Raw genomic sequence first — 24861 nt, 5'->3', positions numbered from 1 at the left:
TTTAGTTTTAACAGGGAAACCTTTACTTATGATTTTGATTGATTTACTTTCACTAAATTTGTGTCTACTTTAAAAAATATGAGGAAAATAATATAAAATAATGTCCAAAATCTAACTACGAAAAGAAATGATGGTTTACTTTGTGTCTACTAGCTCTATATGTTTATTATTGCGCAAATGCACACAAGATGTAAGTGCATTCAAATTCCGTATGGGTTCGTCTTTGTATGAGTTGGCTAAATAGTTTTCTACTTTTATTATTTACTTTTTGTATTGTTTTATTTACCTTAAGTTTAAAAACCTTCTCTTGTGAATTTATTTGATTATGTAATTCAGAGGTACATTTACTTTTTAGATATTATGATTTACTTTTGAGGTAATTTGATTTACTTTTTAGTTTCTTGTATTAACTTTTGATTTTTTTTTTAAATTTTCTCTTGAGACAACCTATGTAGGAATTGAACCTACATCCCTATGCATCTGCATAGTGCTCTACCATTTGAGCTAATAGGTTTATGGAGAATTGAGATAAGTGATAGGTCTTCCTTGCATTTTCATACATAAATGAGGAAAAGCACCTTCTACTACTCCATATTTCCATAAATTCCATGAGACAGAGAAACATTAAGAAACAGAAATAGTGAAAAAAACACAAGGGCAAAAACACCACAAAAGCTAAATTTGATTAATGGATGCTGCCTTTCCAGTAACTAATACAAAAACACAACAACAGAAATTAACTACTTTCATATCAACATCTTCTTTATTGGCGATGCCTTTAAAATATGAGGGCGACGGTTGTTGTGCTGCTTGTGCATCTCCTGTTGTAATTGTATTCAAGTATCATGTTGTTCTCCGGGGCCAACACTACACATGCCCTCATTATGTTCTCGAGCATTGGCTTCTACTTTGAGAGCGAATTCACCACTGGAGTGCCTGGTGGAACCTGTCATATTATTTGTCCCCAACATTTTCGCTTAGTACACAATGTGTAAAGATGACTACAAGCATGATCAAGTAATAAACATGTGGGCAGTTTCTCGCGCACAACCTACAAAATTCTATGGGATTTGACCAATAAAAATTGACATTAACCTACTGGTAACTGTCAACCGAAACAAACAACCAAAAGTGATTGAAAAGAACATTAGAGAACTTACAAGAGGTGCTTTAATGACGTAACAGAGTATGGTAGCAACTGGATGGAGGAGTGAAAGTTTCCCTGTAAAATGACTAGCCGTCAATTGATTTGATAATATTTTGACTTGACCAAATCTAACGATTTACAAAGTCATCAATAAGAATAATTACCTCTGTTTCATCCTTGAATTAGATGAGGGTGCTTAGCTCAGCGAGGAGGACCAAGTCAAGGATGATTGGAGCAGGCAAAAGCGAGTCCTCACAAGTTTTGTGCAACACAATGGTGTTCTTGCCACCCATGAATATCTCGGATGTATACTCATCCATGCCCCTGTCTCCCACATATGGAACATACTTCATGTATACAGAGCACACTCAAGAAATATTGTCCAATTATGAACAACAAAACACGATAACATAAAAATCAAATATCACATTCCTCTTAACTAATGACAGAACTGTATACATACCTTGATGACGACAACATGATCAGGGTGTTCACCAGGATCATAGAGGATACCACTGCTAGCAACTTTCATCAACCATAACCAGCTAGAAGCCTGGCTGAAATAGAAACCAATAGAACAAAGTCAACCCGATCAACTTGCTTCATGTGACCTACAGTACCTACCAACCAAAACTTCACCATATTTTGTTTACTTTTGGATCATTTCTATTTACGTTTTTCAGTTTTTGCTTTACTTTTGAGTTAGATAAATCACTAAGTGCAACAAAACCTCAAATTGTATCACATTTTCAAAAGTTGATAAATAACTACGAAAAGTAAATGAAACTATTTTAAAAGTAAATCTCATAAACAAAATCTCAAGTTGCATCACATTTTAAAAAGTAGATAAATAACTCAGAAAAGTAAATAGAACTAATGTAAAAGTCAATTTAAATCATAGATGATATCAACTGCCCGTATTTCTTTCTAGTTCCTAGGACCATAGAGTTGCAGACCTGGAATTGATAAGCACACAACCTTACAAAAAGGAAAAGTTCATATTGCAGGATGTTTGAGCAATGATTAGCTAACTGTTTGTGAGGTGTATATGCTATTCTTCATCGCTTTCCTCTGTACAGGTTTTTGCTAGTTGCCAGGACTGATTTCTTTAACAACACAGTGTATTATTACCACTGGTTAACTGTCCTAACATTTCGAAGAAGGTTACATCAATACGTTGGATCTGTCAAAGGCCCTAGACTGCAGTGTCTTCAACTCTTCATATTTCAGAGATATTAGTTTAATTTTAAGAGATATTAGTTTACTTTTAAGAGATATTAGATTACTTCATTCAGATTTGAATTGCTCTGCTAAATTAGAAGCTAAGTGATAATTTAAAGATGAATAAAATTACCTAAAAATCAATGAAGCATAAAACACACAAAACTCGATCAAGCCTTATACCTAGAAATTGATTTCGACTGAATTTGCTCCAAAATTTAGTCAAATTAAGCTAAAATTGAAATAAGAGAAAAGAATACTTCATGAGAGATTTTTTTGCTAACTTTTAGAGGAATTGAGTTTACTATTAGAGAGATTAAGTTTACTTTTACTCAATTTGGTTAATTTCATTTTGTAACCAACAACATTACCCTCAATTAAGAGAGCAAGCAGGACATCTGATTTTCATTTTGTAACCAACAACAGCATCACCAACAGCAGGCTACAGAAGCAGCAATAAAACTATTAAGTCATTTGAGTTTCTAGAGATTTAGGTTTACCATTAGTGTTCTTATCAATTAGGCGTAAAATTGAACTTGAAATTCACTCGCAACAATCTTAAATATCGCACTTTCAAGCTCTAAAATTCAGTAAATGATACATCTAAAATCACTAAAAATAACATCCAAATTCAAGCGTAACTAAATCAGGCAAAAGAATTCACTCGTATTACATAAATTCGTTCCCAGACTTACCAAATTCCGCAGAAATTATAACACAACAAAACTCGACAAAATTGGCTAAAAATCGATCACTACATTCATAATTATAGGTTGCGAATTTCAAGCAATTTTTAAGAAAGTTCCAAATTAATCATCACTAACAAAAAAAAGTCAAATATTTAATTGAGTTTACTTTAAAAAATTCGAGTTTAAGCATATCATATAATACCTGATTTTGAGCTCCATTTAGTAGACTCGATTGACGAATTAAGTTCCAATAGATGAAATTTGAAGTTAAATCAACAAATTAAACAATCATCCTTCGAATTTACAGCAAATTGCGACGAATCCAAAAAAAAATTCGTGTTGAAGAGAGAGACCGAGAGACCATAGAAGTTTTAGAAGAGAGAGAAAGTGTCGATGTTTTTTTTAAAATAGAATGCTAGGAAAGTAGGAATAACAGGTGGTTTGTGATTAGATCACGTCCGTCAATTAATTCATGATCCAACGGTTACTATAGGTTCTCATTATAAGGGTAGTTCTCATCTTAAGGAATGTTCTCACCAGAACCTAGTCCTATATATATATATATATATATATATATATATATATAAAGCTTACCATTTACTAAAATTATCTTTTATTTTTAATTAGCTAAAATTGAATTTCAAATAAAAGATAAGAGTTTACATTTTTGTAGACTAAGTGATGCAAATGGGCCATGGATAAAATATTCTCAATTTGGATACAAAGTTTTTCGTGCATGTTACCTCTTTATCTAGAACATTATTATATTGTTGGTTATTTATTGCAAATCGATTCGTCTCCGGAGTGCTTACGGTTAGCCGAATATGTTGCGGGCAATATAATAAAAACAAGTGAAACATATTTTTTTAGTTTTATTTTATTTAGTTGGTAATACATGGTTAAACTATTTCGATTTTTGCTACATAGATAATGTCAACTTTTTCTCTAGAAGAACTTTGGCAAATATTTTTCCCCTTACATAGTGATTGATGTTATAAGATGCATCTTCTATTTACTTTCGCACGCATCGCGTGCATATAAAACTAGTATTCAATATATGAAGGACATGAGTATATTTAAAGACCACCAAAACATCATATTTCTTCCATGTGGGAGACTACTCTTACACACATAAGTGGAAGAATACTATCTAACATTCTTGTAAAAATTCATAACTTAACATTATTGTTCCGAGGATGCGAGGAACTGCCATCTCCGATGGCAATGTTAGATTTGTTGAGCCTCTGTAGGCGTTTGGGCTTTCTACCCTTCGGCTAAGCAAAATTTGTCTCAAATGGTCCTTTGTAAGCTGGTATACAACATGCCTAATTGGAAAAGGTAATTGGAAACCCAAACAATAATTCCATATTAAATTGTAAAAAATAATATGAAAAGCATAATAAAATAACATATGTGTAATTTAAACATAGGAACATATCTTCAAACCTAAATTAGACTATAAGCTTATATAGTTTGAAAATCAATTAAAATGGAAAACAATAATGAATAAAATCGTAGATGATTCATGTAATTTGTCAACTTTAAGTGACTTTCTTCCTTAATTATTTGAAAAATAAAAGAAGATTATGATATTCAAATCAATTCGAGTGAAAAACCATTGATTTTGTTTCCAAAATTGCGGATTCCAAATTATGATGGAAGTGATATTTTTCCCTTTAATTTTGAATATGCCAAATCATGGTTGATCTTGATCATAAAATAAAATAAGAATATTCCAAAACTGAAGTATTTTTAAAAAATGTTTCTATGAAATTACTGTAATAGATATGCAACCTTGATAATATATAGAGTTCGTGTAAAAAGACAAACAAATTCATAGTTCTCCTTATTATTTTTGTTTATCCTTATAAACCAAACTAACAAGTTTATACACTTCTCAATATGAGAGGAAAGGAAACAATTGCCTCTTTGCTTTTGGTGGTGGTGTTGTTTTTTATGTCTGCGAGTGAGTGCGATACTTAATTGTTTAATTTATTGTGGTTATCATCTATATAAAATATTAAAAGATAGGAAATTAATGTGGTGATGACAAATGTCACTCAGTGATTGGTCTCTCTTTTAATATTAACTAGTTTATTGGTCTCTTTTAATATTAACTAGTTTGAAGCCTGTGCGATCCACGTCAAAAAAAAAAGGTTAAAATACAATGACTTATAGTATAAGTTTAGAAAAAACCTCGTATACTCCATCTATGTTATTCCTAATTGGCCTAATTGTAATACCAAAGCTAAAATAAAAAATTTACTCTAAATATAAGAAAAATCTTTGATGAAAGTATATACTTCGTATATAAACTTTTAAGTGGAATTTTAATGTACTGCTATTAACAAATTTACATCTTAAAAGTATTATTAATACTCTTTGAAATATGTTAGTTTAAAATGTAAAATAAATTTCATTAATATTAACTTGCATAGTACATTCAAACCTATTTAAATAATTACAAGGAATAAATTCACCTAGAAAGAATGTAGTATATTGATTGCAATCAAAGTCTTGTCCCATTAAACTGCAAATTAACACCATATTGTACAATTTATAATTTATTAGGCGAGATGAAAAAATGAGAGATACAAACAAATTATACTAAAAAGTCACAAAAGAAAATACTCTGTTATATAATTCTTCCAATAACAAAAAAGAAAAAGCATAATAATCATATGGTAAACTTGGACGATGCATCCAAAATGCATTCATGCCATAAATCTCTAACTTGAAGTATTCAACATGATCACCAATTGATACAAATAATTCAACAAACCTAAAACTACACGTTAGTTTGGAAGTTTTTATAGGACAACATAGTTGAAGAATGGCTATACCAAACTCTATTCTCAAGTCATTCTTTTTATCTTTTTTATTTAGATTAACTTTACCTTGGCTTTATATTTTTTTATTTAGATAAAATTTACTTCGACTTATCATTTTCTTAATATTTTAATCTTTATAATTTAATTTGGTGAAGTGGAAATCTTATGTGCCTCTCCAAAAACTATTGAAAAAACCTTAAACATTAAACATTATACGTAGCACTTGATCATAAATTAATATTTTAAAACATATGTTTGGCATGTCAATTTTTTCTCTTATGGATAAGACGATAACTATATATGTATATAGAAGTATAGAACTAACGCCTTGACCTTATTAATTGTAGGGTTAATAGAAAAAGCTGGTAGCGTTAGGAGTGGAGGTTCTCCAGTTGTAGACACCTAATTTGTGTCTCCCCTTTGGGATGATGACGATACCATTATCCTTGCTAGGTAATTGGAGTAACTCCAAGCGGGAATCCCAATTGCTAAGAACATCTCCAAAATTCAAGGTCCAAAATCCAATCCCCGATGCCCTTCCCCTCCCGGAACTCGGTACAAAATACAAAATACAACTTCCAAAATCCAATTTCAAAATCCAAGTACAACCTCAATTAGTAGACCATCCCGTTGGTTTTACGAGGCCTTTTCCACTCAAAATCATATAAGGCAAGTCAAATTCGGGCGCCGACCCACAAAATCGAGCATGCCGGGCCCCGTCCCGTAAAACCGGAATTCAAAAACCCGAGAAAGGCTTGTTTTTAGACGCTTTAACCATGCCTTAACCTCCAAGAAAATACAAAACGCCAAACCTAGTACAATTCGTACAATAGGTACAACGCTACAAGACGAAACAAGGACGATTCCTCGTCCTTGCTTTGGCGGCATTCAAGCCACGTCAGCAGCGCGCAGCGCTGGCCTGGCGCCAGGCGCTGGCTTGTGCTTGCGTTTTGCACCATTCCCCTCCTATAAATACCCCTCATTTCCATCGAAAAAAGGGGGAGCACAACACATACAACGTCTAATTTCGACATTACTCCTCACAATACAAATTCAAAAACTCCTAAAAAACAAATACAAAATTCTTAAATTCAAAAGCAATTTGGAGCTCTTGCCTAAACATAACTAGGTAAATCCGAATCCCATTTCAATAAATCATGCTATTTGGATTTCAAATGATTAGCAAGTTGGTGTTTTTTTCCATAAAAAAACCACTTGCAACAATCATACATGTTTTTCAAAAATACAAACTTTTTCAAAATACAAAATACCAACTTTCAAGATTCAAGGATGTTCAAAGTTGCTTGCATTCATCTCTTTAAATTAGAATCACCTTCAAGCATGGAGTAATCAAAGATGACACCTTTTAGCATTTAAAGGTTTAATATTTTGAGATTCAAAACTCCATTTTTCAATATACAAGTTGAAGTTTTCAAATTTCAATCATTTCAAGTTCAAGTTTCAATCTTTTCAACTTCAAACCTTTCAATATTCAAGCTTTCAATTTCAAGTTCAATATGCAAAATCTAGGACATTTGGGTTGAGCAACCTCTCCCAAGTTGAGATTTTTGGCTTTGAATTCGTGTCGGGCGCACTTATTTTTAAGGAGCCGCTTGGCGTTCGAATCTCATGTGCCTAAGTACAAGTTTCAATTATGCAATTTCAATATTGCACTTTCAATTATGCCATTTCAATATCGCAATTTCAATACCGCACTTTCAATACCGCACTTTCAATTCCGCAATTTCAATTATGCACTTTCAATTCCGCAATTTCAATTCCGCACCTTTACTTGCCTAGTCCATTTCTAGGCAATGTGGACCTACTCCCTAGTCCATTTCTAGGGGGTCTTGTGTTTACTAATTCCGCATTTTATTTAGTATTGTGATGTTGCTTTATTGCTTTCATCACCAACATGCTAAATACAACAAACTACAAAGGTTACATCACGCTTAACAAAGATAATTTCTTGGACAAACCGGCCTTAGGTTCCTTAAATTAATCTTTAAAGCAAAGTGACCACCATACAATTAGAAATTCTATTTGCTCTAAATTCAAACCCACATAGTCTAATCTAGGGTGTATTTTCAAAATAATGTTGTGCCAACATACTTGAATATTTCTAAAGCTCGCCGAATAAGCATTTTCGTTCCCGAGCCCGGATCTCACCCATCCGTTTCAAGGATTCAAGGCCTTATCCAAAAATAGAGTCATTTTGCGGTCCTCCCAAACGGGACCTAAAATAAAGTTTGGTGGCGACTCCTTCGAGGTGCAAAAACAATTCAACGGTTCTCTAAACGAACCGCCGCGTGCCAACCCCCTTGTAGGAAACGGGAAAAAAAGAGCAAAAAAAACCCCCCCTACAATTCTGGCGACTCTGCTGGGGAATTTCTAATTTCAATTTCGAAAATGAGAGTAGATTTCGAGCAACCAGCTACTAATCTGCCGAAGTACTGGATGCCAGCATTGGCGCCAGGCGCAGCCCCTGCGCCCAACGCCGCTGCCTGCATCCAGGACAGTGGCTCACAGTGGCTTGTCGCCCACTTTTGTTCAAATTTTCGTGTTGGGAGTTAGTCTGTTTTTGCATCTGGAAGGACGCTCCCAAAACTCGTGAACGAGTGCCGAAAAACGAGCTTTACAAATAAAAATTCAAGTACGATTTCAATTTCAATTTCTAGGCATTTCATGCATTTTTCGAAAACCATATTGCGCAAAATGAATTTCTACCTTTGCCCAAACAGATGTGTTCTACATTCGGGCTAGCCCCGGGGGCAACGAAATGGTGACTCTCCATACGGTTCCCGACCAAAGTGTGTGACCATTTCCGCGCCTACCGAAACTTGGCATTTACTTGACATTCCCGATGTCAAGTATGGAGGCCGTCTGCCGACACACACTTCCTTAGACGGATGTGCAAGCATGTCGCTGGATCCGTCTCTTAGCCGAGTACCTTTTGACACCCAAAGCCGACCACTTGCATCATAACAAACTTAGACCAACCATAGGTTGAGAACTTTGCATGTCGCATTCATATTTATGATTAGTGTGACAACGTGCTACTTGTGCATTGTGTGGGCGTCTTTGCACGCGTGAATGGCTAACCTCGAGTTCTAGCTTGCCAAAACCTATTAGCCTCGTGTTAGGTTATGATACATGTGAATAAACATAAATCATGCGGAAAAACCATAAAGCCAGGAAACATATTATTAACACATAAGCATTTAGCATAATTCAGATGCATACACTTTGTAGCGTGCCCTCCCTAGCTGCGCCCGAACCGAATAAGAAAAAGTCTTTAGGACTCCAAGTGTTGTCCCTCCGTAGATAGTCCATAGTACGTCCGGATCCACCTTAAGCTTGACCAACTAGAATCGCCCTTAAGGTTCCTTAGATTTTCGGCTATTTGGGTGCAAGTGTTTGGCTGATTTTTGCTTAAAAATCTTACCTTGAATACTTCAATAATCGTCTGTTAAATATGTGACCCTAGGCCTATATTTATAGAGTTTATGGAAAGGAATTATAATCCTACTAGGATATGGATTTATTAATTAGAATCCTATTTGAACTCTAAATAATAAATTTAATCTATTAGGATTAGGATTTAATCATTGCACGAATTCCGATAGGATTAGGATTCGTTACGAACATGAGTGTCGCATGACCACGAGGGACGCACGCACCCGCGCAGGGCTTGCGGCCCACACGAGTGGGCGCTGCCTCGCAGCCCACGAGCAAACGCTCCAACGCGCGCACCTACGGCCTTGCTGGGCCTGGCGAGGCTGTGGCCTTCATGTTGGGCGCTTGGCTTGCTGGGCGCGGGCCTGGCTTCGTGCTGGCCTTTGTCTGCCAAGCCTCGTCCGATGCTAATTCGTACGATGCGCTTCCGATTAAACTCCCGGTTCCGGAATTCATTTCCGATACGAACAATATTTAATATTTCCGATTCCAGAATTAATTTCCGTTTCGAATAAATATTTAATATTTCCGTTTCCGGAATTATTTTCCGATTCCGACAATATTTCCGATTCTGACAATATTTCCGTTTCCGGCAATATTTCCGATTCCGGCAATATTTCCATTTCCATTAATATTTTCCGATACGTACCATGTTTCCGTTTCCGGCAACATCTACGACTTGGATAATATTCATATTTCCGATACGATCCATATTTCCGTTTCCGGCAATATCATCGTTTCCGGAGTATTCATTTCTTGCTTATGACGATCTCAGCTCCCACTGAAACCAAGATCCGTCGATTCCGAATATCCATAGATGGAGTATTCAATGCCATTAAATACTTGATCCGTTTACGTACTATTTGTGTGACCCTACGGGTTCAGTCAAGAGTAAGATGTGGATTAATATAATTAATTCCACTTGAACTGAAGCGGCCTCTAGCTAGGCATTCAGCTCACTTGATCTCACTGAATTATTAACTTGTTAATTAATACTGAACCGCTTTTATTAGACTTAATATTAAATGCATACTTGGACCAAGGGCATTATTTCCTTCAGTCTCCCACTTGTCCTTAGGGACAAGTGTGCATTACCTAATTCCTTTGTCGCTCGATGCTTGCTCTTGAACATAAGGTAAGAGTTGTCATCCTTATTATGTCCAGAGTTGTTTCTTGGTTTCAGAGTTCAACTGATCAAATAAACAGATAATCATAAGCTATGATTCATCCGAGCACGGCCATGCATTTTATAGTTTCCAGCTCTCCGAGTGGCCTTGTACAATCCCAATCTTGCGATCTTGAGATTAGACTTCGTTTGATAGGTGATTACCTGAGCGTTGCCTTTATAGCCTCCTTTTACGGTGCGACGGTTGGTCAACGTCAAAGTAAGCAGTTCTCAAACAAGTAATCTCAAATCACTCAGGTATTGAGGATTTAGTGTCTAATAATTTTAATGAAATTTACTTATGACAGATTTTCATCTCTTACAGTAAAGTTTCATAGGTCTGTCCGATACTAGTCTTCCCAAAGTAAGTATCTATGCAAATGATTACGACATTGCCATGTCCACATAGTTCAAGAAACAGAACTACTAGTCATCTTACATTCTAGTCGTCTAACGTTTTCTATGCGTCCATCTATATAGAAAACTCCGACCAGGGACCATTTTCAACTTTTGACATTCAAGTTCACTTGATAGACATTTCTTAGTCACAGGACTGGTCCTGACAGTCTATCTTGAATATATCGTCAAATTGAAGGGACTCATCATTTAATACTAAACCAAGATTAAATGGAATATGAAAATACATTTCATATATGATAAATGTTCAACCCTAATGTTTTACAACCATGGGCCTCAAACCCATCTTTAAAACAGTTCATGGAATTCAAAGCTATGCTTGATTTTCAGTGCTACAATGTGAGTGTTGCTTCTCACTTGTTGCATAGGTTTAGTTATCATGCTTTGCCAATCCTAATATCCTTTTCATCGAATGTTCTTCGAGATATGATGATAAGATCTTTTTGAGTTTATTATGTGATCTAGTATTTCTTACTTTGATAGTGGTTCTACGCATTTTGCAATGAAGAACCATCAAGTTAGCAGACGTTTTTCTTGCTTCAAGAGTGGTTCTATGCATTTTTCAATGAAGAACTATCAAGCTAGCAGATAGGTGATCTACCCAAGTTCAGTGAAGAACTTTAAACAACCCTATTTTATTGCTTCTTAGGCAATAATTACTTTTACTTCAACTGTATAGGTTGCTAGTGATGCTTTGTTTGGATTTACCTATCCAAGCAGTTCATAGATATGTGGAAGACTCTCCAACTATATCTTAGAACATAGAAACTATTATTTTAATTTCCCACGAAACAACTCATGGTCTTCAATCCATGTTGCCATTTCAAAACACGATGTCTATAGCTCGTCCTTGCCAATGGTTAACTCCAAAGGGATCTTGCTTTGATCCTTTACTAGTGTTTATGCGTGTAGCATCAATATTTAGCATATCTTTATTTCCTTGAATCAAGAACTATTCCTATGTACCTTTTTAAGTACCATAAGTATTCTTGATCTCAATCTAGTTGATCTTCACTTAGATCAATAGAGATTGGTATATGTTCGTCATGCCTAAAGTCATACGATACGTTTTTGGCGATCCTCATATTATATCATACATGATAAATTCTTTTGCAGAATAATTCCCAATTGAATTCTATTCATGTAACTTTAGCTCATTCTAGTTTCAGTAGATACTAAATCCAGGTAAATTCTTTGACATATAATATAGGTTAAGAATCTCACTTAGATCCTTTGATGTTTAACTTAGTAAATGCTTATACATAGTTCAAACATTCATTACTTAGATTTATTCATATGGATCGAATATCTCCAATGGAGTCTTTCGTGTTTGATTTAGTAAATACCATTACTTAATCCAAACCAATATCATAAGATCTTTGTAAATATATCTTAATACCCAGTATGTACTAAGTTTCGCCTTGGTCCATCATTGATGAATAATTTCAAACCTAAGTTATTAGCATTTGAATGTTATTTCACAATAGAGAGATATGTGTGTGATACACATAGGACCAATTAAGTTTTACGTACTCCCACTAAACTTCTTATATATCTATAAGAATCATGTACATTTTATGAAACTATAATACTTAACAGCTTCACTAAAATACAGTTCTAATTCCCAATTACTTGCTTAAATGTGTACTAAGATTTCATAAGCTAGCTTCCTTTTCAAGCATTATTTGGATCCACAAATCCTATGACATGCCATGTACATAGTTTATTCCAACATTTGATTGAGGAATACGTTTTGTCATCCAATTGCCATATGTACCAATATGCAATCATTGCTTAAATTATAGACTTGAGCATTACAATTATGCATGAGGTTTCAACACAATCCACGCCATGAATTTGCTTGTAACCTTTAGAAACTAATCTAGCTTTGTGTGTGAACACAATTCCATGTTTGATGGTTTTTATCCTTAAAACAAACTTGCAACCAATAGGTGTGAAACTATTCTTGCAAATCAACAAAATTTCAATTTTGTCATCAAAACGTTTAGTATGTTTTATGGCCTCTAACCATTTAAAACATTTGAGTCTATATATGGCCTCTAACCATTTTAGGGAATCTGGGTTTCGTCATAGCTTTCTTACAGGTCACAAACTCATTAATCTATATGATAATAGTTTGACTGCAAGTTGTAGGTTTCTTCACTATCTAATAGAAGAATCTCATAGTTTCATTGACCTGAACTCGATCTATGTTTCTTCACTATGTAATAGAAGAATCTCATAATTTCAGTGAACTCTATGCCTACTTGGGTATAGAACATCAAACAATAGAATATTAACAGACACTTTGAAAGTCCTTTGAATATTCTTTTTTCCTTGTAGCACTTGTAAAGCCTTCTTAAGAGATGTCTATTCTTAAAAGCCACTTCTAAAGTCCTTAAAGAATACGTGTTCGGATTTTCTGAAGAACTTCGAAAAGCCTCCGGAATGCCCGTTTATGTTTGTTGTTCGCCTCGAAGACATTCGAGGTCTATTTTCTCCCACTTGTCATTTTGGAAACGAGTCTCGAAAAGGACATTATTTCGAGCAAACAAACATTATGTTCTAAAAAATTCGTGGTAGAAACAATACCCTTTGTGTCTCATTTGAATAAATCACAATGAAACATATATCTATACTTGGGCCTTAGTTTGTTGAATAACAAACACTAAGCTCCCACCGAGTTTAGGAACTCTTTAGATATATTATGAAAAGATATTCTGAAATTACTTTTCAATAGCTTCGACGAATTTGGTTTAGTTTGGTGGTAGTTGAGCATTTTGTTTTATAGGAAAAGTCATATGATTCATCATTGATCGAATCAAGTACTAATTGACTTCGATCATTCCAACTTAGATATTCCATATCTTATGGAGCTAGATCGTGAAATTATAACACACAATAATTGATGATCATATTTGGTCTTAAAGTAATCATCGTCATGATCTAACCTAGATCTTTATGATTTCTTGCCAAGGGGATTTTATACTTCTGAATCTTTGAACTAGCCAAAAAGATTCAAACATATATCACATTTGAGTAAATAAACCTATATTCACTCAATCTATGTGAAATAATAAAGTCATAAAACCTTTCTTTAGCTTTGAACTCTATCGTCTAGGCGTTCTAACAATAGTTCATATCGTTTGTTACTTTCAACAAGTAAGACTAGATTGTCTTGAATTGATCTAGAAATCAATCAACTTTCAAAAGTCCATCAAAATAGAGCTTATGAATGTTAACTTGTTGATATGGTCTAAGCAACAATGCCAAAGTTTAGTGGAACTCAAATCAAGGGTTTGATTTGAACCTAGTAAAGTTTTTATTGTTAAAGAGTTGTTTGTTTTAATCAAGCATATTGACTCAACCCGTAATTCACCATTTCATTCAAATAAACAAACAAAAATTGTTTTTGTTTTTCTTGAATGTGAGTCTTTTTGTGTTTGAAAACAGAAATTTAGGTATGCTGATTATGGAACAAAATAGCCATTAAGTTCCAGCCTTTGAAAGGACTTAAAACAAACTAGATGACCCTACAACTAATGTAGCATTGCCATGCTTCATTTCCCACTTGTAAGCCATTAGTGTAGCCTAGCTTCCATTGTTTGAGTTATTACCGAAGTAAGAACCTCAAGCGGTATATGATACCAAGGAAGTTTGATTGCTAGGTCACTTCTCTTTAAACATAAACTTATAGGTAGAAATGGAATCGTAAATTCCTTTCATTTGTTCCTTGTTTTCCTATTTCTTGTACCTTTTCTTATAGTCTTAAGAATTTAATTCTTTAGTGTTGACTTTTATACTTTGTTAGACATGTCCAATGTCACCAACAAGGTTCTTTACCATTTTAATTTATGTTGAATATTCTGTTTCAACTAGATGATCTTACCAGAAGCTTCTAAAGTTCTCTAAGCATCGATCTATTCGAATGTCCAGGGACTAGACTCATTCGAGAATTAAATGGAAAAAGATTTCAGGTTGTTAACCATTGGTAAAGCTGAGCTTTTAAACTCAATGCTTTATGATCTCAAGACTACATTGTATTTTGAATTCACAAGCACCAATAGGTTCGCCATTCGACTTTGATACTCGAAAACAACCATAAAAGTCGCTAAAAGAAACGCACATTTTAAATTGCTCATTTTCTCTCATTTCCGTGAATCGTTCTTGGATTCACTACCAATCGAGGAAATTTACTGTTACCCTTCTAAAAGGATTTATTGCAGTGCAAGATATTTAATTATAAATAATAATTAAAACATACATTGAAGCATGCAAAGTCTAAACATTTATCATGAGTAATAACTTGAAAATTAAAGCATTCATGCAATTTAAACAAGCCATTAGCATTTTATTCGAATTTATTGTTCCGGCAGGTGTGAATAAAATGATTCCAAGATCCTAAAACCATTGAAGAATTAAGCACATTATGTATTTTGACTCAATTCTAAAACATTTAGGTAAGCAAAAGCCTTTTGCTAATAGTCTAGAAACTACTCTTGGTTGATAGGTACGTCTAAGAACTTATTAGGTAAACCTATCGATTTTTCCACGACATAAAATGACTCCTTACTTATATCATTGAGTTTCACCAAAACTAACAAGTACTCACAATTATTTGTGTACCTTACCCCTTTAGTATCGATAAGTAACACTTCGCTATGGCGGAAAACTATTACTAAGATCGATGAAAAAAGGATATCCAAGTAAGTGTTATTTTGGCATGGCACCTTTTAACTCAATTTTTAAGTTTGGAACTTAAGGATCTTACTATGTTGGTTAGATTTTAAGTGAACTAAAATCCTTAATCATGCAACATAATCAAGCTTCGATCTCATGCGTATTTAAGACATATTTAAAAGCAATAAATTACTTAAAACATGCATAAGATAAATGTGATCTAGTATGGCCCGACTTCATCTTGAAGCTTCAACTTCAAAGTCCGTCTTGAAAATCTCCGTGGGAGGCGCCATTTTCTTCAAATACGATAAGCTATAATTAAACTAATTACAACTATTTGATGGTACGCAAACCATATTTGAATTGAAAAACAAATTTGGTGCTTTAGACCAATTACATTCAAATTAATGGTACGCATACCATATTTTCTATCGTATTTGGGCCATACTAGTCACTTCATAACCTGCAAAACAGTACATATACAATATATACCATTCATCCATTAATTATTATGAATGGCCCACATAATTGGTTAGTTAAAAAACATTGTATGCATCACATAAATATTTGCAGCAATTAATTAAGGGCACCAATAATCTACCAATTATTCAGTCCTTATTAATTCTAATCAAGTTGTTTAACCTTAAAGGATTTGTAGACCTAATCAAGAGTTTATGACTAAAAATACTCCCACTTAAACCAATAACTTTATATGCTTTACTAATTTTAAACATAAAAATGTATTTCTAGTCTAACCGGAAACATACAAATTTAATTAAAATTTAAAGCTCATATAAAACTATAATCGAATCCATTTATTTAATTTATTTTTCAGTTGAATTAAATGAATTTAAATTAATTCAAGGTTTAATTTTAGTAAAAGAATTAGTATAAATTAAAATTTATAATAATTATAATATTCAAAATTAAAATCCGAGAAAACAATTTAAAATATTAATTTTAAAATTAATTAAAATTATTTCCGAACTGAAAATTTCAAATTAAAATTCAAAACGACTCAATCGTAACACGACGAGCACTTGGGCTTGCGCCCAAGCCCGTCGAGTGCACGAGGCTTAACGCTCCTCGACCGATCGTACAGCACTATGCAAGCAGGCCACACGCAACGCAGCAAGCACAGGCCACGCTGCGCGCAGCCCGCTTGCTTCGCTGGGCGCGGCAGCGCGCGCTGTGGCGCAGCACGCTTGCTGCCCACACGCGTCTGCTCGCTGGCTTGCGCCTTGGCCCATCGCCCTTGCCTACTCGCCCACTGTGCGCACAACAGTCGACACAAGGGCAGCGTGCTGCCTTGTGCTCGTGTGCCATGGCTCTTGCTCGCTGCATTGTACCGCATGGGCGACGAGCTCCCTTGCTCGTCGTCGCATGCCCGCACTATACAACACCCCTTAAGGGTAACACGTAGCGTCCATTGCTTTGTGCGTGCAAGTTTTATGAGCGAATTGCATAAAAATTAAAAAAATTTAATTTAAAATTAATGACAAATTAATAAATCATATTAATTTCATAATTTTAGGGCGAAAAATCGAAAATTTATTAATCAATTAATTTCCGATTAACATGGATTCTAATCTAGGTCATAAAAATTAAAATTTTAACATAAATTAACAATTTTTATGGTGGATTTTAATCATGGATACCTAATTAAATTATTAATTAATTATGAAAAACAAATCAATTCTAAATTATTCGATATTCAACAAATTAATCATAATTACAAATTAGGTTGTATAATTAACAAATCTAGGCATTCATAATTGTTAAACATATACTGTAGGTCAATCAAAAACTCAAGATTTATCAACAAGAATCGCAAATATTCAATTTAACATCTTAAATTTACAAACTTTTGCGTTCGAAAAACTAAAACCTCCGAAAAGTCATAGTTAGGCTTCGAATTTGGGAATTCTGCGTTCGGCCGAAAAAAACTAATTTTGTCAAAATTTTAGAATGCCTTTTACATGCGGAATTGACACAAAAATCACACGATTTGGATGAGTAACGAAGAAACTGCCGAAAAACTGCGTACATATAATTAAATAAACGCAATTTGCAATTAGTTACGAAAATTAATCACCCCTTTAATTCTTTGCAAATTTGTAAAATTTAACCATGTTCATGCACTTTAGATTATGAAAATAATAAGAGGCTCTGATACCACTGTTAGGTTATGATACATGTGAATAAACATAAATCATGCGGAAAAACCATAAAGCCAAGAATCATATTATTAACACATAATCATTTAGCATAATTCAGATGCATACACTTTGTACCGTGCCCTCCCTAGCTGCGCCCGAACCGAACAAGAACAAGTCTTTAGGACTCCAAGTGTCGTCCCTCCGTCCACAGTACGTCCGGATCCGCCTTAAGCTTGACCAACTAGAATCGCCCTTAAGGTTCCTTAGATTTTCGGCTATTTGGGTGCAAGTGTTTGGCTGATTTTTGCTTAAAAATCTTACCTTGAATACTTCAATAATCGTCTGTTAAATATGTGACCCTAGGCCTATATTTATAGAGTTTATGGAAATGAATTATAATCCTACTAGGATATGGATTTATTAATTAGAATCCTATTTGAACTCTAAATAATAAATTTAATCTATTAGGATTAGGATTTATTCATTGCACGAATTCCGATAGGATTAGGATTCGTTACGAACACGAGTGTCGCACGACCACGAGGGATGCACGCACCCGCGCAGGCCTTGCGGCCCACACGAGTGGGCGCTTCCTCGCAGCACACGCTCCAGCGTGCGCACCTACGGCCTTGCTGGGCCTGGCGAGGCTGTGGCCTTCGTGTTGGGTGCTTGGCTTGCTGGGCACGGGCCTGGCTCCGTGCTGGGCCATCGTCTGGCAAGCCTTGTCCGATGCTAATTCGTACGATGCGCTACCGATTAAATTCCCGGTTCCGGAATTCATTTCCGATACGACCAATATTTAATATTTCCGATTCCGGAATTAATTTCCGTTTCGAACAAATATTTAATATTTCCGTTTCCGGAATTATTTTTCGATTCCGATAATATTTCCGATTCTGACAATATTTCCGTTTCCGGAAATATTTCCGATTCCGGCAATATTTCCATTTCCATTAATATTTACCGATACGTACCATGTTTTCGTTTCCGGCAACATCTACGACTTGGATAATATTCATATTTCCGATACGATCCATATTTCCGTTTCCGGCAATATCATCGTTTCCGGAGTATTCATTTCTTGCTTATGACGATCTCAGCTCCCACTGAAACCAAGATCCGTCGATTCCGAATATCCATAGATGGAGTATTTAATGCCATTAAATACTTGATCCGTTTACGTACTATTTGTGTGACCCTACGGGTTCAGTCAAGAGTAAGCTGTGGATTAATATAATTAATTCCACTTGAACTGAAGCGGCCTCTAGCTAGGCATTCAGCTCACTTGATCTCACTGAATTATTAACTTGTTAATTAATACTGAACCGCATTTATTAGACTTAATATTAAATGCATACTTGGACCAAGGGCATTATTTCCTTCACCTCCAACTAGGAAACCAAACCCCTAGGAGCATCATTCAACCTCATGCATCTAAATCGCCGATTTTAGGGTCTTTAGGAGTGCTACTCCATTTGATTTAAAACCCTCAAACACGGCTCACGCACAAATTCAAAATCAATCCAACGGCGTCATAATGCCGGATTTTCAAGTCCAAATTCCAATCTACAAATTCAAAATCAATCCAACGGCGTCATAATGCCGGATTTTCAAGTCCAAATTCCAAGCTACAAATTCAAAATCAATCCAACGGCGTCATAATGCCGGATTTTCAAGTCCAAATTCCTAGCTACAAATTCAAAATCAATCCAACGGCGTCATAATGCCGGATTTTCGAGTTCCAAATTCCAAATTTCGAATTTCAAATTCAATGCAACGGCTTCATAATGCCGGATTCTCTAGTCAAATTTCAAGATCAAATCCAACGGCTTCATGCCGGATTTCCTATTTCAAACATTCAAGTCTTCACACCTCAAACTCAAGTTGCTAACTCCAATCTCAAAACCTCAAGTTCAAATATCCAAACTCATTGCCGGCGTAATGCCGACTTTTCAACTCAAACCTCAAGTTCCATGTTCAACCCTTCGAACTTCAAGTCCTGTACTCAAAGTTTCAAGTTCCAAATTCACACTGTCATAACCTCAAGTTCGAAGTTCAAAAATTCCAAACCTTCAAACCTCAAGTCCTACCCCTCAAAATTCCAAGTCCATGGCGGCATAATGCCGGACTTTCAAGTTCCCAAATTCAATGTTTCAAATCCAACGGTGGCACAATGCCGGATTTTCCAAACACAAAGCCTCATATTCTATATACGAAAGTGCATCTCTTCCCATTTCAAAATTCAAACTTCAAGACAAATTCAAACTTCAAGCTCATCTTCAAGCTACAAAAAATCCTTGCCTTCCCAATATAAGAGTCAAAATACTTCCAACGGGTTGAAAATCCCCTAAAATAATACAAGTCCAATTGTTCAATGGGTTCAAAATCCCCTAAAATAATACAAGTTTCAAATCGGGTTGAAAATCCCCTGAAATTGACTCAACTTTCCCACGGGTTGAAAGTCCCCTGAAATAATACAAACCCCTTTCCAATCTTCCAATGGGTTGAAACTCTCCTAAAATCACTAGTAGAAAAAACCCTTGTTGCAGCGGGCTTTTAGACCCCTGTTGCAGCGTACATCGTATGCTGCAACTGGGGGGCCTGCAACAAGTATTGACTTGTTGCAACGTACAATGTACGCTGCGAAAAGTACTTTTTTGCAGCGTACATTTGCATGTACGCTGCAACAAGTGTGTAAAATTAGGCAAAAATCAAGACTTGTTGCAGCGTACAAAATGATGTAAGCTGCAACAGACTGGTTTGTTGCAGCGGGCTTTTATTTGTACGCTGCAACAAACCAGTCTGTTGCAGCGTACATCATTTTGTTCGCTGCAACAAACCAGTCTGTTGCAGCGTACATCATTTTGTACGCTGCAACAAGTCTTGATTTTTGCCTAATTTTACACACTTGTTGCAGCGAACAAGTATATGCCCCCTGCAACAAAGCTGTGCTTTTGGCGGGAAAATTTTAGTTTTATTTATCTATACCTAGGGTGTCTTGCACCAAATATAGGAACCTGTCAACAACAATAAATAAAATATCGCAACCTGTAGAACAAATATAAAAAATAATAACTGGTGTTTTGTATACATATATATATATATCCCAAAACCAAAGTGCACGTACTACATTCAAATATACGTTCCAATTTCAATGTACGCATACATTTTAATGTAAACGATTGTTCTATAACGACTAAACCACCTCGATCAAGCGCGCTCAAGCCAATAGTAAATACTTGCGGGTAAAACACTTAGCCCGTTGCTCACGAACCACATCAATTTCCTCACTAGTATAGGCGCATTCCTCGGAGTGTAGACCTTTACAAAAACAGAAATTTCAACTAAGCATTAGATTAAATTCAAATTAAATATCACACTTTAACATTCAAGCAACTAATAACAATGTCCTAATATTCTTGGAAACTTAAAGCTAAGCATATTAATCATATAAAAGGTATAAAATGAATTCTTAGGTTATGTAGCTCAAATTTGGGAGCGAAAATGTCATTTTAGCCTAAATAAAACCTATAACGACCCAATGAGCCTTAAATGTGCGTAAATAGATTGGAATGAGTCTTAGAAAGTTAAAACTATGCATATTAAACATGTAAAAAGTTTAAAATGAGTCATTAGGTTCTTTAGTTCAAAGTTGGGAGCGAAAATGTCAATCCAGCCTAAATAAGACCTATAACGACCCAATGAACCTTAAATGTGCATAAATAGATTGGAACGAGTCTTGGAAACTTAAAGCTAAGTATATTAATCATTTAAAAGGTTTAAAATGAGTCCTTAGGTTCTTTATTTCAAATTTGGGAGAGAAAATGCTCATTTTAGCCTAAATATGGCCAATAACCACCAAACAAACCTTAAATGTGCATAAATAGATTGGAATAAGTCTTGGAAACTTCAAACTAAGCATATTAATCATGTACAAAGTTTAAAATAAGTCCTTAGGTTCTTGAGTTCAAATTTGGGAGCGAAAATATCATTTTAGCCTAAATATGACCTATAACGAACCAATGAGCCTTAAATGTGCATTAATAGATTGGAATGAGTGTTAGAAAGTTAAAACTATGCATATTAAACATGTAAAAAGTTTAAAATGAGTCATTAGGTTCTTTAGTTCAAAGTTGGGAGCGAAAATGCTTCATTTTAGCCTTAATATGACCTATAACGACCCAATAAGCCTTAAATGTGAATAAATAGATTGAAATGAGTCTTAGAAAGTTAAAACTAAGCATATTAATCATGTAAAGGGTTTAAAATGAGTCTTTAGGTTCTTTAGTTCAAGGTTAGGAGCGAAAATGTCTCATTTTAGCTTAAATATGACCTATAACGACCAAACAAGTCTCAAATGTGCATAATAGATAGGATTGAGTCTTGAAAAGTTAAAAATAATCATATGAATCATGTAATAAGTTTGAAATTAGTTTTTAAGTTCGTTAGATCAAAGTTGGGAGCGAAAATGTCATTTTAGCCTAAATATGACCTATAACGGCCAAAGAAGTCATGAATGTGCATAAATAGATTGGATTAAGTCTTGTAAAGTTAAAACTAATCATATAAAACATTTAGTATGTTTAAAATGAGTCCTAAGGTTCTTTATTTCATATTTGGGAGCAAAAAAGCCTCATTTTAGCCTAATATGACCTATAACGACCAAACAAGCCTTAAATTTGCATAAGTAGATTGGAATGAGTGTTAGAAAGTTAAAACTATTCATATTAAACATGTAATAAGTGTAATACTCTGAGAAAATATTTAGAGACTGATGGACATGCTCACCAGTATTCGATGTTCGCGTGAGGAGGAAAACCGGTCAGACAATAGCCCAAATTGTTGGCTATCCTAGTTGTATCTCATTATGGAAAATGCAAGTAACTGATGTGCAGATCAGTACGTGCAGATCAGTAGCCAGCTTAGCTGCCACAACTTTGAGATTGGGACCTTGCGCCTGCTCACTCTACCATAAACAACATTGAAGTTCAGGTGTTGCTGCAGATCAATCCAGATCAACATTGAAGTCAAGGTGTTGCTGCAGATCAATCCACAGCAACCCAATTGAAAGAATTAGCCAAAATTGCACAAAAATAAATAAATAAAACAGTAATTAAGATCTGTAATAGGCTTCATAACCAACACATGTCGATTATTAAAGAAAAAAGGTAGGGAAATTTGCAGCAACAACAGAAAAGCGAATCATAGCATGCTTATCTCTTAATGAAAAACAAGGCTAAACAACAACACCTATTTCAGTCAATGAATATAATCTTGAATAACATAAACCATTATAACCCAATGTATTACCATGAAGCATAAACATTAAACACCAATGGTCCAATACAATCATAATCCACACACATTTCATACCAAGCTTGAGTCAAGTAAACTGATACATTTACCAAAATATGAATCTCTGAAGTCTAAAATGCAATAATGAAGGCATTCCCCATTATATTAATAAACCGTCATATAAATGTCCCCAAGTTAAATTAACAATCAAAATCGGAAAAAAATCAAACCCTAACAATCAAAATCGGAAATGTTTTTAGCGTGCAAAATGTAGGAGATAGGTTCCACCCATTGCTCACAAGTCACAACAGTAAAGCAACAAGGCATACCCTACGCAGTATTGCAAGAGTTTCTCACTATTTTGGATATAAAATAGGCTAGACAAGGCACAAGAGGGAACTTATTAAAGCCAACATGAAGGACTTGCTAAAAAATTCCCAAGAGATCTGAATGCTCCACTACAAAATAGTTATTTATAGTTTGTTTTTGGAGACAAGAATGCAAAATATCACAGTAAGAAAGGTTACCTTTCCAGACCGAATACTGGTTCTACTACCGCCGCAAATGTAGCCACTATGAAAACCGGCCAGAATACTGGTTCTATTGCAAAACAAGATGGAATATAACTTTAATAAAACAAAGTTTCAAATCTGTGAGACTTGAACAGGAACAGTAAGTAAATTTAACCTGGAATAGCTTTGTAGAAGCTCCTCTGAATATCTTCATTATGACAAGACAGGAAGGCAGCCTCACCCATATAAGCCAAAACCAAACAAGGGTAAACCAGAAAAGTAAATGCTGTCTGGAAAATGTGAACTATCAATGTGTTACAATCCATTCACAAGATATGCAGGAAGTGCAAAACAGAATGCAAGAGATACCTTAATTGAACAAGCTGAAAAATGTCCCAAATCAGCAAACATGGTCTCCACGCCTGCAATAAAACTACCAGGATATCATGTTTTCAGTAGGTCATTTAGAAGTAACCAAACCATGACCCAGTATACAAGTAAGCCAAAACCAAACAAGGGTAAACCAGAAAAGTAAATGCTGTCTGGAAAATGTGAACTATCAATGTGTTACATTACATTCACAATCCATATATCACAAGATATGCATTAACAACGCCTGGATTAATTCCACCTTATAATATTATAAACACCGATGCTGCTGATACAAAGGAGCCATGCTAAAAAAGAATGAAAAAAAAATCACAAGGTCATATTGAGAAAGGTGGTCAAATTTTAAACCTAAAATCTGAGCAGCAAGCACCGAGTCGATGATACTTGAGCCTAAGCACAATTAAGCAACCCAGCGAACCATATCCTGTTTAAGCAGAGTGCAACAACGAAGGCTAAGATCCACAAACATATATTTCAACAAACCCCACAGAAGAAAAATAAGAAAATCATAACCCTTTTGGTTGAACTAATCATAACCCAAAAAAACCACGAATTAGAGAAAACTTAGAACAAAAAAGGGGGGATTCAGAAAAAAGCGTCGAAATGGGAGTTACCTGGGGAAGAAACCGCGGCGAGAAAACGGGGGAGAATTCACGAAAAGGACCTCAGAATTGGGGGAATATGGCGGAGAAAGAAGGGATTTAGGAGAGAGAAAGAGAGCAGATGAAGAAGAAGAAGAATGAGGAGGTGAGAGAGTACGCAGGGAAAGCTGAGGGAAGAAGAGGGAGTACTGATCGAGCGTCCTTAGGTTTGAGATCCGAATTGAAATGTTTTTCTTAATTAGCTTATTTGCACCGAAATTTTTTTATTGCAGCGGGCTTTTATCTGTACGCTGCAAA

General features: G+C 35.1%; 1 protein-coding gene and 1 long non-coding RNA gene across 5 annotated transcripts; both read right to left on the bottom strand.

Moving 5' to 3' along the window:
• Window positions 1-547: 547 nt before the first annotated feature.
• LOC110784716 (uncharacterized) lies at window positions 548-3420 on the bottom strand. 2 transcript variants are annotated; one of them, XR_002532349.2, is made up of 5 exons: window positions 3260-3420; window positions 1611-1704; window positions 1312-1471; window positions 1161-1222; window positions 548-946 (listed from the first exon to the last, which is right to left on the bottom strand). It is a non-coding gene; the product is annotated as an uncharacterized lncRNA (long non-coding RNA). The 2 variants fall into 2 exon arrangements; XR_008924270.1 differs by having other exon boundaries at window positions 1312-1704.
• Window positions 3421-23428: 20008 nt separating this feature from the next.
• On the bottom strand, window positions 23429-24502 carry LOC130463802 (potassium transporter 1-like). 3 transcript variants are annotated; one of them, XM_056833054.1, is made up of 4 exons: window positions 24311-24502; window positions 23942-23994; window positions 23748-23862; window positions 23429-23660 (listed from the first exon to the last, which is right to left on the bottom strand). In XM_056833054.1, exons 2-4 carry the CDS (start codon window positions 23981-23983, stop codon window positions 23584-23586), a joined length of 234 nt encoding a protein of 77 aa, XP_056689032.1. In that variant the 5' UTR covers window positions 23984-23994; window positions 24311-24502; the 3' UTR covers window positions 23429-23583. The 3 variants fall into 3 exon arrangements, with proteins under 3 accessions (XP_056689032.1, XP_056689031.1, XP_056689030.1); XM_056833053.1 differs by having other exon boundaries at window positions 23430-23660; window positions 23942-24005; window positions 24311-24500; XM_056833052.1 differs by lacking the exon at window positions 24311-24502 and having other exon boundaries at window positions 23536-23660; window positions 23942-24238.
• Between the last annotated feature and the right edge of the window lie 359 nt (window positions 24503-24861).

This window comes from Spinacia oleracea, chromosome 6 (genome assembly GCF_020520425.1).
Source record: "Spinacia oleracea cultivar Varoflay chromosome 6, BTI_SOV_V1, whole genome shotgun sequence".
NCBI lineage: Eukaryota > Viridiplantae > Streptophyta > Magnoliopsida > Caryophyllales > Amaranthaceae > Spinacia > Spinacia oleracea.
The sequence above is the reverse complement of the archived record's forward strand: the minus strand, read 5'-3'. Positions and strand labels throughout refer to the sequence as shown.

Coding starts and splice junctions, on each gene's coding strand:
- LOC130463802 (XM_056833054.1), bottom strand. CDS start 23,983: ATGTTTGCTGATTTGGGACATTTTTCAGCTTGTTCAATTAAG. Junction 23,863..23,941: donor TTTCAGCTTGTTCAATTAAG/GTATCTCTTGCA, acceptor CACATTTTCCAG/ACAGCATTTACTTTTCTGGT. Junction 23,661..23,747: donor CTTCTACAAAGCTATTCCAG/GTTAAATTTACT, acceptor GTTTTGCAATAG/AACCAGTATTCTGGCCGGTT.